The sequence below is a fragment of the Cryphonectria parasitica genome (genome assembly GCF_011745365.1).
Source record: "Cryphonectria parasitica EP155 unplaced genomic scaffold M406scaffold_5, whole genome shotgun sequence".
Lineage (NCBI taxonomy): Eukaryota > Fungi > Ascomycota > Sordariomycetes > Diaporthales > Cryphonectriaceae > Cryphonectria > Cryphonectria parasitica.
This window is the reverse complement of record NW_024468913.1, coordinates 1,023,537-1,038,577: the sequence shown is the minus strand read 5'-3', so window position 1 is coordinate 1,038,577 and position 15,041 is coordinate 1,023,537. Positions and strand designations below refer to the sequence as shown.

Below are 15,041 nucleotides of genomic sequence, written 5' to 3'. Positions count from 1 at the left end.
AACGGCAACACTTCCGAGTCTGGCTGTATAAGTGGTTGCTCTCGTCTCATTCGCAATATACTAGTTTAGGTGCGATAATATATAAATTTATACGTGTATGTATATCTACTTCTTATATATTGTTCAATATGATCTACTCTCTGTCAATTTTGCTGCAAAATTGTTTCTGTTTCCTTTATGTCAGTAGACCTTATTTAAAGGCCATTCAGAAAACGTTTTGCTTCAACGAGACTAAATAAGGCACGCTTCCATGTGCCGAGACAGCATACCTTTGAAACATACAGGTACTTTTCAAAGTCACCTTTTTCCATACCAGACATGTCAAGTCTGTGTCTTTCGGCTCCCTTTTTCTTTTCTCTTTCTATCTCAATATGGATTCAGAACCCACGTGCTCTAAGCGCGTTTGTCTTGCATCAATGACCAGAGGCATACCACATCTGAGGAGGCGCATCCTGAGAGCATATTTGGAATGATTTATGGCGACCTGAGCCAAATTCCCACGGTTGATTGATATGTCTTCTTGTATTCGTCTTGTAATGAAACTCCGGGGATGATGAATGGTGGACAAATAACCCAACTGCAAAAGCTCTCGTCAAATACAGAGTCTGATTACGAGAGCATCGAGGCAACCCTTTCTCACCTCCTCTTCCATACAGAGTAAATATGTAATGGATCGAGTTGTCCAAGCAAATCACTGATAGCAAACAAGCATAAAGAAAAACACGTCGGAGCGTCGGCACTCGGAAACTTACGAGGTACTTTCGAGCAAGCAGCCACGATATCCTTCCCCCCTCCGTCTTTCCGATGTGCCCACCCATCTTTCAAACCGCACAGAAGGAGTGACCTCATCAGGCAGTGGCGGGAGGGGCGTCACATCCGGCGCTTCCAGGCAGACCCTTCCCGCCCGCTGTGGTGGGGTAACTTTGTACTTAGGGCCTGCATTAGCCCCTGCCTCCTATGTTTGCACCATCCATGCAGGAACGCAAAAGCCCGGGCTCTCGTACGCATGAGACCAGACTCAAGTCGGGTCACCAACACTATTACACAATCGCCAATCGAGACATCTGATTCTCATCCCGTCCCTGGTCTTTTCTTCAGCGTGGTCATGCGGAGGGCAGCCCCATCCTCAAATTCTCCTCATGCTCGAGTCTGTACCAAAATACGCATGCAGCATGACTCGACACAATACGACTTCCAAGCAGGCTGAAAATCCCCTCCTGAAAACCACCTGCGTAGGTCACACAGAGTCAGATTGCACATGGCGTTTCCCTAGCCCGTCAACCACAGCTGAAGGATTTCCAAGATCAGACAGATCAACATTCATTGAGTAACCCTTCCGACGCCCGCCCCACGGCTGTCTCGGAGCAGTCCCAGGCGCAGCATGTTTGTGAGAGGTGCCACTCATTAAGTATGAGCACAGCCGCCCACGGCGCCCACCTTATCCTCGGCATCTCATCTGATGTTTGCACACAAAAACAATGCGCCGATTTACACTTTCTTCTACATAATTAAGCATGTAAGATCTGCGCTTTCAGACCAGGCCCTTTTGTTTAGTCCCATTTGAGTACTTATTTAGTAAGGGCTTGGGCTCTTGGAACATTGCGTCACACCTTCCAAGTGCAGCATCCACTTGTTCTTTTTCGAAATTTGTGCGCTTCTGTTTTACTTCCGAGGTTTATCTCTTGCATACTTCATTGCGAGGCTCGCTGCTCACCACCGGAAAGAAGTATTCTTTTCTGTCGAGGTGATGACCTTTTCCCCAACCTCCACACAGCAGAAAGCTCATGTGATTTCTGTCTCATTGCATGTCATGTCAACATTTTTATACCTGCCCACCATCTTCTAATGCTTGCTACGTCCAATCGGCTCAAGCGGGCACTTTGGCCTTATTGTATATCTTCTCGACTCACCTCTTTAAGAAAACCTTATTAATTCAAAGGGTATCTTACTCTTGTATCTTCTTGTCTTTGCCTCCCCCTCCTTCTCGTACTTTATCAAGTTCTGGCCACAGACAAACTACACGACCAACCATGGCACTAGACAAAGTGGCTGCCGTCCTGTTCCTTGTGTCTGCTGTTCACACCGGCCTTACTTTTGCCAATACCCTGCCAAAGCATCATATAAAAAATGAGAGGACCTCTCATCCCCTCGACCACCCAAGGGCATTGCCCAACTCCCCCAGCGGCGACTATGGTCCACAGGTAGTAACATGTCCCTCCACACGCCCGACCATCCGCAGCGCCGCATCAGGGCTCAGCACGAACGAGACCGCCTGGCTCAGCAAGAGGCGCGCCGCCACCGTTCAGCCCATGGTGGACTTTATGACCCGGGCCAACATCACCGGCTTCGACGCCGAGTCCTACTTGGACCAATACGCCAGCAACGTCTCGGCCCTGCCCAACATAGCCATCGCCGTCAGTGGAGGTGGCTACCGAGCCCTGATGAACGGAGGCGGGTTCCTCAAGGCTGCTGACAACCGCACGACCGGGTCCACAGGGGATGGAGGCATCGGTGGGCTTTTGCAGTCAGCGACGTACGTGGCCGGGCTCTCGGGCGGCGGGTGGCTTGTGGGGTCCATCTACCAGAACAACTTCTCCTCGGTGGAGAGCCTCATGCAAGACGGCATCGTGTGGCAGTTCCAGAACAACATCTTTGAAGGGCCAGACACGGGCGGTATCGGGGTCTTCGACACGGCCGAGTACTGGTACGACATCAACGAGCAAGTCGATGACAAGTCCGATCCGGGTTGGCCGACGTCCATCACCGACTATTGGGGCCGCGCGCTCTCATACCAGCTCATCGACGCCCCCGCGGGCGGGCCTGCGTACACATGGAGCTCAATAGCGCTGGACCAGAACCTGATAGACGGCAACATCCCCATGCCGCTCCTCGTGGCGGACGGGCGGGACCCGGGCACCCAGATCATCAGCCTCAACGCTACCAATTATGAGCTCGGCCCTTGGGAGATTGGCACTTGGGACCCGACCGTTTATGGCTTTGTCCCCACCCGATACGTGGGTTCCAACTTCTCTGCTGGCTCTATAGCGGATGGAGGGCACTGCGTTGAGGGATTCGACCAGGCTGGGTTTGTAATGGGGACCAGCAGCACGCTCTTTAATCAGTTCCTCCTCGCCAACATCACCTCGACAACCAACATCCCTTCCGCCGTGGCCAATGCCATCGACGCAGTCCTAGAGGATATTGGGTAAGTTGACCTGTTGGAGACCACCCCCGCTCCCTCCTCTTTTGCTTGTTTGCTCCGCTTCGTCTCATCCCTCTTTTTGCTTTCTTTCTTTCTTTCTTTCTTTCATTATTCGTTCTCCCACCTATGAAAGAAGCCTCTCTAATTTCCCTTTTCTTCCTCTTCTCCCCAGCGCTGCCGACGATGACATCGCCCAGTGGACCCCCAATCCCTTCCGCGGCTACAACCCGTCCACCAACCCCACCACAAACACGGATCAGCTCTCCCTCGTCGACGGTGGCGAGGACCTCCAGAACATCCCGCTCAACCCGCTGATCCAGCCCGTCCGCGCCGTGGACGTCATCTTCGCCGTCGACTCTTCCGCCGACACGGAGCTCAACTGGCCCAACGGCACCGCCCTCCGCGCCACCTACCAGCGTTCCCTGGGTACCATCGCCAACGGCACCCTGTTCCCGAGCGTGCCGGATGACCACACCTTTATCAACCTAGGTCTCAACTATCGCCCTGCCTTCTTCGGCTGCGACGCCGATAACTTCACCACCTCCTCCACCACCGTTGTGCCGCCCCTCATCGTCTACATCCCCAACGCCCCTTACACCACCACCAGCAACGTCTCCACCTTCGACCCGTCTTATCCCCTCAACCAGCGCGACGACATCATCGCCAACAGCCTCAACGCCGCCACCCAGGGCAACGGCACCCTGGACCCCGAGTGGACTGCCTGCCTTGCGTGCGCCGCTCTCAGCCGCAGCCTTCGCCGCACTGGCACCGCTGTCCCCAGCGGCTGTCAGACCTGTTTTACCCGCTACTGCTGGAACGGAACTCTCGACACCACGGACAATGGACCCTATGAGCCGTCGCTAAGGATTGGAAACGAGAGCACCTCGTCTGCCGGGTCGGCATCGTCCAACTCGGCAGGCGGGCTGGCATATGGTGATGTTGGCGGCAGTCTGTGGAAGGTGGTTTTGAGCGTTGCGGCTGTTGTTTTGTTGGGTGGTAATATATAGAGGACGACGACTTTTGATCTGTTGGCGTGCAAGATATGTTGAGAATTCTCTTTTATTTCTATTCTTTCTCATGATGTAGATAATAATTTCCTTTGGTGGGGTGTATTGGGGAGGGAAGGGGGGGGAGGGTGGGTGGGTGGGCAATATCTGGATACCCAGTCCTTACATCAATTCGCCAACACAAAACATGCTGTTGGAAGGCGTTTACAGGAATCGGTAGTGTTGGTCATCTGTCTACCCAGGCCTTAGCCATGTCTCTGCCACGGGCATGACATCAAAACGAAGGAACTCGTCCGCACCAGCTACATAGAAATGATGTAGACGCGCAAAACATGGCAAGTATCCTATGGATGTTTGATTTATCTCGAGGGGTCGGGTTGAGGACACTGTGAAAATGATTTCACAGGTATAAATTGGCTGGCTTGCCTGGGGTGGCCAGGAGAAATGTGATGTAGTATGCCAGAAATGGCCCTTCAAAAGAGCAAACAGCATCAGCTCCTCACTCCGCCTCCTTGTTGTTGTTGCTGCTGTTGCTAGTGCTAAGGCCTGAACGACGCAAAACCACCTTTCACTTTGGGCACTGCTCTCATACTGCCCAGCTTGGTCTACTCAAGCTCGAAATCATCTGAAATAAGGAGACAGGCTCTACAAATCTCTCCGTACGCCTCTTCACGCCTCTTCGCGCCTTTGCTCAGAAGCTCCCAGGGTATATATGATGCGCAGCTGACAGGGGAAAAGAGGGAGGAAAACCCTAAAACCAGAACACCAGTAGATGTTATACAGCAGAGCCCACAGCCGGGTTCAAAGAGAAGACAGAAGAAAAGACGCCTGAACACCAGATCACGGGCTGAGAATGATGCGAGAGGACGCTGACGAAAAGCCTTCCAAGGAAATATGCCTGGTCTGATCTTACATGATCCCTAATTCAAGGCAGACAAAGGTGTCCTGTCTTCAATCTGTACCTGCCTGACCGCGTCAGGCTTGAGTCGAAAAAAATCCACCAACGTTTCCAGATCCGCGTCGCCGCCGATCCGGAGCGAAATGTTCAACTGCCTTCCCGGTTCTAGGCTTCTAGGAGGGCTGCTCCCTCTTCGACGTGGTATTAGCTCGATCGATGCTGCCATTGTGTCCCGGGCTCTGACCAGTACGTGAGATGGGCTGGGAAAGTTCTGGAGAGCCTCATCGTCGGACCTCGTATCTCTGATAATCTTTGGATATTCCGACATGAGATGTGCGTGCAGGTCTGTGGCGCAGAGCGGAGTGCGGGGAGATCCTTGCGAAGCATGCGTTTGAAGCTTCTCAGTCAACGCTTTGGTGAATGCGCAGCGAGGAATGGGACAGCGAACATAATCATCATATGTGTTGGAGGCCAAGACCTCCAGGATGCCGCGACTACTAGAGAGTTTGTCGCCAAAGTAGGGGCAGTCCATGATGATGAGCGTGTCGGTCGACGACTCTTCTAGGTCCGCTTGAATGGGTTTCCACCGAATCTCGGTGGCCTCGTTGGGTCTCGGCGAGCTATAAACGATATCGTCAGACCTTCGGAACGCTCTCTGATTCTGGTTGTGCAAAGAGATCCGAGATTCGGTAAAAAGATAACAAGAAAGAATCCTGACACCACTCACCTAGCAAGAACCATGTCCCGGTTTCTGTTCAAATATGCGTGCCCATTGTAATAGACTATCTTTAGCACATCCCGCTGATCATTGTGCCGAGCAAAGTTGCGGATCTGGTCTGAGAGCCATCGATACAAATGTGCTGGTGTAGCCGAGGATGGTATCGACTGAACAACACACGCGGAGTTGTACTGCTCGCTCAAGACCTGCTGCAGCCCGTCTACCACCGCTCTCAGTTCGCTGTGGCGGTCATCGGTCCAGAATAATAGCAATGCTTCCACAGCACTGTAGCGACCGCAATCCGGAATAGTATAGGTCCGTGGAGCTAGACCGGGCAGATCGGGCCTGGGTCTTTCAGGTGAGTTCAGAGAAGGCAGTGCTGCTTGGGGGCCCGTCAAGCGCGGACCTCTAGGCAAGGGCGTCCGTCCTTTTACTGTTGTCTGTTCCGAGCGCGGGCTTGGTGACTGTTCAAGATCCATTTCCATATCCTCGGAGTTGCGTTTCGGACGAGCATTCGTGGGATTCCAACCGCGAGGGCTCACTGGAACGGAATCCTGACGGTTTGGGCTGGTAGCGCCGTAACGACTCCTGAGATCGTCCCAGGTCAAGTTGTGATGGGACGGATCGCATGCTACTCTCCGCTTGTGGCAGGTGTCGCACGCACCGTGTTTCCGTATCAAGGCAGCCTTCACTCTCTGTTCTGGGTTCAGAGGTCCTGTCCGGCGCCTCTTCTGCCTATTTTGACTGGCATCGGACCCATCGTTGACGGAAAAGACGTTCTGGCTGGGGGTCGTCTTCGGAGAGGTGGCGAGGCTCTGCGAAGCTGCGGCCGTCTCGTTCGAGGGCGGCTGGCTTGCGTTCGTAACGGTAGTAGCGTTGGTTGATGTCGAGCATAGTGTATCTTTCCGCGACGAAGTTGACGGCGATCGACTTTGACGGGATTGCTCACGACCAGTGCCCTCGTCTGGGCTAAATCCATCAAAGAGACTGCTCCTGAGGCTCTGTTGAGGGCTCCGAGGCCCTGCGGGCAGAGCATGTATCCTGCGTTGGCCTGAGAGAGGATCATATGGCCGGGGACTGCCCTTAGGAGGTGCCTCGGACAGGCTTGGGGCCGGGTGCATAGTTCCAACCATAGTGCCGGCGCCGTTGTCGCCGGCTGTGGTGATCAAGCCGGCCGGCGCACTTCCCGCTCGGACAACAGTCGGGCTTTGGTTTGGGTGACCGCCGACATCAAGATCCAAATGTGCACCGAAACATCCACGCCCCTTCTTACTTCATCATAAGCCGATGGATGGTTATGCTCCTCTAACGGGTCGGCCCTAGCATAAGGTAAGCGTCCAGAAGACAAGTTTTTCTCTGCGAATGCTGAGCAGACTCCTCAGGTTTTGTGCTGTCTGTGTGTACGAGCCTCTAATCCTTCCGGGAGTATTGCTGTTATCGTCACTCGTGGCTTTGCTCTGACCCGAAGAATAGCAAAATGAGGATGTCCGACGGCGTCCCTGGAGATGAAGTCCGTGGTCCAAATATCCAAACAGTGTTACAATGTAGATTGCTGTTAATTTATTGAAGCCGGCACTCCATCTGGCCTCAAGGGCATGCGTTAAATGAGCGTGTCCAGTTGGCCGGTCGAAAGGCTGTGCTTTTTGTCCACACTTGGGGTACCTCGATGTTGACGAGAAGAATGTCCGTTTGATGATCTGTAAAGTTGTCGTCCAAGGCTGCTGGCAAATTTGATATGGTGGAATGCTAGAGATACAGAGAAGGACGAGAAAGAGAGACAAAGAAAAACACATGCAAGATTAGGATGGGGATTTGACAAGGTTAGGTGACGACGGGGGAAGGTGTGATTTGATATTCTGGGGGCATGACGGAAGAGGGCACAGGCTGGTCAGTCAAGAGGGGAGGTGGTCCGACCAAAGAAGAAGAGAAAGAAAGAAAGAAACCAGGACTGAGACCGTGCTCAGATGGGGGAATTGCACAGTAGAAGAATGAGCCAGGCCACGACTCGAGACCAACAATAAGGCGTAAGTAGTACCTTCTAACGACGAAAGCACTTTGGCTAGCGTCGTTAAGCACTCCATGTCCATGTACCAGGGGAAAGGGAATAACGAGGCGGAATGGGCCTTTGGGAAGATCAAGCTGGCACAAGACTGGTGGTCGCTTTCGACAAGATCAGACATCAAGCCGAGCCTTGGTGGGGGGGCCGTGACCAGTCGATGCGGTACGGGGGGGGGGGGGTTCAAACTCGTCAACCGCTGCGGTGGCTAGGCCGAGTGACGGTACCTAGATAGTTCGTACCTTGGATGCGGCTACCTGTGCCCCATTCTCAAGTCTGCTTCCTTTATGGTATCTGTGAGATGGACCCAAAACTTGAATGCTGTAACAGAGCGAAAGCTGGGGTGACACGAGGACAAACACATGCACGAGCGCATGGCCCTGGATGATGATTGTGTGTGTGTGCGAGTGCACTCTTGGGGCAGTTCAGGACTTGTGCCAGATAATGACAGGGAGGACAGGCAGCGGGTAGTAGTTCCAGGAACTGACAAGCCCAGTTGAAATTTGGTTTTCCCCTCCTTCTCCTCCACGGCAGACAGTGTGCACTATGGTACAGATCGGTCTGTTCCATACTGAGCTTTATCGACTGAGAGTTCATGTGTATGTGTGTGTGAGAGACCCCCGGGGGGGATGTATGCGTGTGTGTGCGCCAAATATGACCCTGGTCTTGCTGCCCGTGGAGAATCACTACTGCATCGTCGTCGAAGCGAGACGTTGGCGCGCAGCCGGAGCTTCTCGAACAGCCTAACAGCCTAACCTCTAGGTACCCAGTACAATGTCAGTATCACAAGCATCTCCTAACGGACAAAAGCCGTCCAGCCAGTCCTGAAGTTTCAGGCCATGCGTGGGAGGTGCGGACAATGCCGTCGAGGTGTCAAAAATCGCACACCAGCTAGAGTGAAACCTCCCTAGCCCGTCAGCCAGGCAATGGGGTTTGAAGAGGCTGCTCAAGACGATGGCCTCGGCTCTATGGCACTCGATGGAAGGAGTGAGGATGCGAAAAGCTTCAGGGCCTTGGCCTTCTGGCGTGGGCCAATTGCCTATATCACAGGCCTGATATAATTCAGGGTAGTCCTAGTCGGGCAAGGTAGATGGGCCAGGTGCCGAGCCGATCGAACCTTGACCTTGATCGTGGAATGAAGGTTCCATGTGCAGTGATGGGGTCCCTCTCAGTATGGGCGGTCCGTGCCCGTGTCGATCTGATCTTTGTTCCGAGAATGGTGGGGGCGTCGGCGAACAAGGTTGACAAGAGATCAGCAAGATTTGAGATGCTGTCTTTCAGAGCAAGATGCGGGATGATGCCGACCTGCTGATGAGCATGGCCATGGCCATGCCTATCTTTGATTTCCCGGCCGCATATGGCCAGTTGTTAAGCAGCCAGGTAGCTTGACAGAAAGCACACCACACACAGCAGCACAGGCGCATGACACGCCACGGCATGAAGTTAGACCGTCCAGAATGGCGCCCAAAGCACCTCGTGGTGGCCGATATGGAGTGACATACCTCGTGGTCCTAGTCAACTCCAAGAGAAAGGGGGGGGGGAGGGGGCCTAGGAGTGGTCGCACAGCGCGACAAGGCCCAAAATGGTTTCCAGATCTGTTGTACTGTGATACTGTACTGTACGGCGTTGCACATGCGACTTGGTACTGTAGTGTGCAGGAGTGAAGCAGAGACGTTGCATCTTGGGTTCCTGCCAGGAAGATGCTCCTGTCCATGTCTTGATCCCCACGCAGCACACTAGCCCCACGCCATACCGACCTCGAAAGAGCTTCAGCCCGCGGAATGATGATTGCTGTCCCCTGATGAGACAGGTTCGATCAGCTTTCAGTTGCCACTGAGAGAGAGATACACTCGATAAATGCTGGCCACTCGTATGTGCAGCCATAACCAGGACACCCCCCTTCCCCTCTTGGAACCCCATTCTGGCTGCTGATTTGTGACAGGAGTTCTGGCGGCCCAACGTGGAACCTGTCACCCCGTCGAGCAGCGAGACCGGTGCGGCGTCACAACTGAGATCTCGCCAAACGAGGGATGGTTACTGGTTGTGGTGGAGCAGTGGAGTCCACAGGTTGCAGGTGAGCTGCGATGCAAAGGTGTGAGGTTCGAAGCGCGGACTGTGCGTGGGGAGGAGTGCAACGGGCCTGAGCAAAAGCCAGCCCTTTTCTCCCAGCCATCATCATCAGACCTCGGATGTGCTCGTTGGATGTTGTGGGAGTGTGTAGTGGGTGAGTGGGGTTTCGTGATGTGATGCAGTTCTGCAAGTGTCCCTGTGCTGTGTGCTGTGCTACAGTTGCAGGTGCAGGTGCAGGTGCAGGTGCAGGGTGTAAGTCGTGCAGTGCAGTCAAGGGAGCATAGGAAGATACCTTGGAGGGCACGGTAGAAAGGCAGTGACATTCAGGTCCAGAACTAACTCGAGCCAAGCCAATCGTTGGTAATTTGTGGGTAAAAAAGACTAGTGTCGAACTCAACCCCTGTGGCCCTGTCTCTAGTAGGCTGTGAGCCCTGGATGAAGTACCATAGTACCGTGATTACTACGCTGTACTGTACCATAATATGTAGTGTGCATGCATGTAGTATGTACACGATACTCAGGTTCAACCGAGTCATCCAAGCGGTCGTTCTTTACCATCCCACCATTCCACCACATCACCACACCTTCCAGCCGGTGAACGGTACAAGGGTATTCTTTCTTGTACTGAAGTACTGTGTACACACATACATACCTTGACCGGAGCACCAACGCCCCCCCCCCCCTAAATCGATATGCCTCCTTTGATCGGCGCTCCCATCCTCCGTCCTCTCACCACGACAGCTTCCTCGATTTCTACAAGGTGCAACCCAAACAAGCACACACATCGACAAACCAACCCCGGTCTCGTGATTCCTGCCCGGATTTTCCGCAGTATACAACCATATTTATGTAGGTAAATTATTGACTGGTCCTGCTTGCGGAGAGGTGAAACCCGAGGAAAGCAAACGTGGTAGAAGAGTAGGAGGAAGGAGAGGAGAGGAGAGAAGAAGGAGAAGCGATCGAACTTTGTGGAAACCCGCAGTTTACCAGGTGATGGCCAGTGACAGCCCACTTTGGGCTTATCCGGAGTCATCTCCAACGGCTGCTCATCTTCCGTTTTGACACCGAATCTCCTCCCCAAAAAAGAAAGAAACAAATGCTGTCGCGATACTAACTATGTGCAGCCTTGCGTCCTCGATGACAAATGTCTGCAACCCGACTCGGCAGAATGACAACAAAAGATCCACTAGCTTCATCAGTATCATCATCGTCCTCATGTCCGGGCAGCTCACAGCACAACGTAAAGAAACATGACCTCCCACCTTCGCAAGACTTCCGACCCTCCAACATGGGGCAAACGTCAAACCAAACCGTTTTGGCTCGACACATCCCCACTGTAAATATGCATGTCGACGCTCTCGGTCAGCAGTGTATCATCCACACACACACACACACACACACACACACATATGTGGTACCTCTTCCCCTAGCACAGGCAAGCCGGCCGGAGTTTCTTACGACTCCCTCAAAAACCTCGAGAGCCGCCGTAGGCCAGCGCGCGGCGTGAGTGTCATGTCATGTCACCTCAGCCTCTCTGGCTGCGAAAGGGCCAATCTACTTGGCAACCCATTTGCCCTAGCCTGTCGCAAGCCCTGCTAGCCCATCACCATCCTCCCTCCGTGTCGTTGACGTGCAGGAAGAGGAGCACCCATGATGTATGTGCTGCGGCCTTTTTCAAAGGTCTAGGCTAGGTTATCAAGGCGCCGAAGACAGTCAAGAATACTTCAGATTCCGTCGGCATCCAGACCATTCTGGCTCGAGATATTCCACGTCGAGTCAGGCATTTTCGTCCTTGGCCTGGGCATCAGCTTGTGTATGGTGGCGCGGCCGAGGCCTCCCTCTACTATGACTCTTCACGACGCAATTCCATCAGTCACACAGCCCGATACAGATGGCAGCAGATGTTACCTCACCTCACCTGCCTCCCCCACCTGCCCAATCACGTCACAGAGGCCCTGGTTGGAGAGGAATGGACCTCGACGGCTACCCGCCTAAGATCCCAGGCCCGTAAATGCTACGTGCCCCAATATCCTTGCACACAGGATGCAGCTCGTGGCTGACTGTCGCTGTCACACAAGCAACACAACGGGAACGGGCCAAGCCGAACAGGACGAGACCGGTGCGGGTACAGACTCAGAAAAGAGGACGCGCGCACTTGCCCTGCAGCCCCAAAATAAAATAAAATGTTATGGCTCCCTCTGTCCTATCATCCCGAGTGGCATGCGTGCTGTCGTCCATGCCATCCAAGGAGAAAGCCTGTCTCATATTCCACGAGTCATCTTTGTCCAGCATGTCAAGTGCCACACCTCGAAATCCACTCAGCAGACGCAGCGGTACGTATAAGCATGTAGAGAGACCGCTCTACAACTATTGGGAATGATCACGCAGGAGGACCAGATGCAAAAAGCAGTCCCAGCCCCCTTCTTTACCCCCACACCTCGTTCTATGCTGTTTCATAGGCGTACTCTCCTGCAGTATGTGGGGAGTTCAGTCCCATGTGCACCTGCGTTGTTTCAACTCCGATGCACATTTACCTAAAACCCCGCCAGAGAGTGGACCGGTGATCGCATTACTGGCGCTGGAATGCGGACTATGATGGCCACGGCAGACACAGACGTCTAGTAGTCTGCACCAAGGTGCAGGACGCTCCACAGGACCGGTGTGAGACTTCATATGCCTTAGGCACCTATCATAAACCTGCTCCGGCAAGTGATAGCTGGAACCCTGACGCTAAGGGACTTTCGTATCATAATCATTCCTTCGTTGACATCTTGTGTGAAGGAGGGTTTGCTACTGTAAGACGGCCCGAAGCTTAACTTTGAATCTACCCGCGCGGTGCCTGTGCTAGTAGGACCGGCTTGGTTATTGGACTGTTCGGTCTCTAGATGGGGGGGGAGAGACGGATCCCAGAGCCTGGGCACCACTTGGCAGTGGTCGACGAGGTGCCGGCTCGCCATCCTCGGTCAGTGGTAACAGTACTGTATTTGCTCGACCATACCATCAGGAAAATAAACACTCGGTGGTGACAAGAACCATGGTGTTTCCGAAGGCACTTGGACACCGTCATTACTAGGATATAAGAGATAGAGATTTCGGTCAAAGACCGTTCGTTATCCTTGTTTTCTCCCAAGTGGTGGAGCATCTCCGCGGAATTCTCCATGTTCCGAGATCCTTCATACATACTTGGGTCGGCCCACTGTATTGCCCAAGCCTTGGGGACAACAGGGAAAAGACTTGAAAGGAAGCGTGAGTAGATCTCCCGAGATCTCAAACTTTTCTAGATCGTCTCTGACGTAACAAGTCGCTTGGAGGAGCTTGGGGAAAGTCTGAGCGTCCATATCTGGGTGTAAGGATGTGAACATACCCATATATATTTCAGAAGCACCAGAAAGATCAGATGTTTGAACTTGAGAGTTTACTAGCCAAAGGTTCCCTTACCCATCAAATAAAATATTGCGGATACTCCTCGATATTATTAGGACTTTGTTTCGTTCGCGCTCAGGCCAGCCTGATTCCCAATAGGCGGTTGTTCTTTGAGAGTATCTTGTTGTGGCCTGAATACATTCAACTTTAGATACACACATTTCAAAAGTAATTGTCTGAAACATTCGGGAAAGAATGCGGATGAAGTGACCACAAGGAAGTGAAGGCAAAGTCACTCTTTACAACACTTCACCTCCTTCAGGAAGTCGATTCTTTTTACTCTTTGGGCCTGTCCTAGTATACGACCGTTCACACCTTTAGACGTAGGCTGTGTGTTTCCAATCGGCACACTTTCTTCCTTCCGTGAACACCCCGTAATTACTTCCACAAGATTCCAGGCATCCTCAATTACCCGTCGCCACGGGGTGTCTTCAGCAATTGACAGTCAAACTTTGTAGAACCAGAAAGAAATTGCGCCTCAGATTCTGCTCTTCTTGAGCACACGGACACATAGCCATAGGGTGACGGAGATAACCAATTTACATTTTGTTGATGCTCATGTGCTCTCTGGGAGTGGCTTGGACTGATTTTGAGTGTCAATGTTGTATTCTGTACCTCCGAACGTTGGTCGACTTTATTTTCGAGGCCAAAATCTCTGAGATATTTGATATCTATGAATGAGGCAGAGAAAAGGGGAAAAAAGGACAGAATGATTACTGCATGGGAAAGTCATTAAATCCTTGCATCCAAGAGGTTTGGACTTGACACCATGCACAGCAGCAATAATAGCCGTCTTCTACTTGTGAGCCACCTGGACGTCCACTAGGGCGTGTAAAGGGTACCATGGTGCATGGCAAAACTTGCAATTCCGGTCTGGATTTCTGAATACAAGGTCGGGATCACAGTCAACGTTTCCACAAGAAAGATCAACCCCGAAGTCTTTACCTGTCATACACCAATGGAAGGCCAGAGTGACATCTAGTTAAATACTAAGTAGGGATAGCGGTCTGGATATTCGTCTGGACGAAGAGCTCTGTGACGCTGATCTGTCAAGTCTTACTACTTGGGTAGTGTAAACTTGTTCATGCCCCGATATTATAGGATGCATACATGAAAGTCTAGGACGTCTGAGGTCTAAGCATCTCGAGATTCTGTAGAACTTTATATGTTTTGGTTTCCATGTAGGGCTGGAATTACATATCAAACAAGGTAGGCTAGAAATACTTGCTCTTACTTTCTGGATAGGACTATGTTTTATAGCGAATTACATACAACGAGTATTGAGATTGTCGGGTGCGGAACAACTCTGCCCCAACCATGTGAAGAAGCACAAAGATTGTTGTTAGTAGTGTTTGGTGCTGTGGCTCGAGGAGCTGCTCATTTCCCCCCTAAGTTTCAGCGAGGAAGAATAGAGAAACATGGTCTATAATTATAGTCATGTATCGATATTTAGCCTCTGCCGGTATGAGAGGTCCTTTGTCGAGGCTTTTCTGCAATCGACTCCGTTGGAAAGAGTTGTTCCCATTGGCATGATGAGTTATGATTGACACTTTCCCATGGCTTGATGACATGCTTCTGTGGAGAAACGGCCAGCGGGCAGAAAGCCAACAGTCAGGATGTTCAATGATGTTATCCATGCAAACTCACTACTGAACGAAGCCAATAAT

At 52.3% G+C, this 15,041-nt stretch overlaps 2 protein-coding genes across 2 annotated transcripts; one reads left to right on the top strand and one right to left on the bottom strand.

Annotated features, from left to right (window-relative positions):
- Positions 1-2,030: 2,030 nt before the first annotated feature.
- On the top strand, positions 2,031-4,209 carry M406DRAFT_62434 (uncharacterized protein; the record flags this gene model as incomplete). The annotated part of the gene is made up of 4 exons (XM_040924779.1): positions 2,031-2,068; positions 2,162-3,205; positions 3,375-4,097; positions 4,152-4,209. The coding sequence occupies 4 exons, from the start codon at positions 2,031-2,033 to the stop codon at positions 4,207-4,209; spliced, it is 1,863 nt and encodes a 620-aa protein (XP_040775326.1).
- A 373-nt stretch (positions 4,210-4,582) lies between these two features.
- Positions 4,583-6,433, bottom strand: M406DRAFT_277856 (uncharacterized protein). Its single transcript, XM_040918331.1, has 2 exons — positions 5,835-6,433; positions 4,583-5,727 (listed from the first exon to the last, which is right to left on the bottom strand). Exons 1-2 carry the CDS (start codon positions 6,308-6,310, stop codon positions 5,130-5,132), a joined length of 1,074 nt encoding a protein of 357 aa, XP_040775325.1. The 5' UTR covers positions 6,311-6,433; the 3' UTR covers positions 4,583-5,129.
- Positions 6,434-15,041: the final 8,608 nt, after the last annotated feature.

Bases quoted from the DNA above. Each gene is read 5' to 3' on its own strand.
- M406DRAFT_277856 (XM_040918331.1), bottom strand. From the start codon at position 6,310: ATGGAAATGGATCTTGAACAGTCACCAAGCCCGCGCTCGGAACAGACA. The intron at 5,728-5,834 runs GTGAGTGGTGTC...TATCGTTTATAG, and splicing joins CGGGACATGGTTCTTGCTAG to CTCGCCGAGACCCAACGAGG.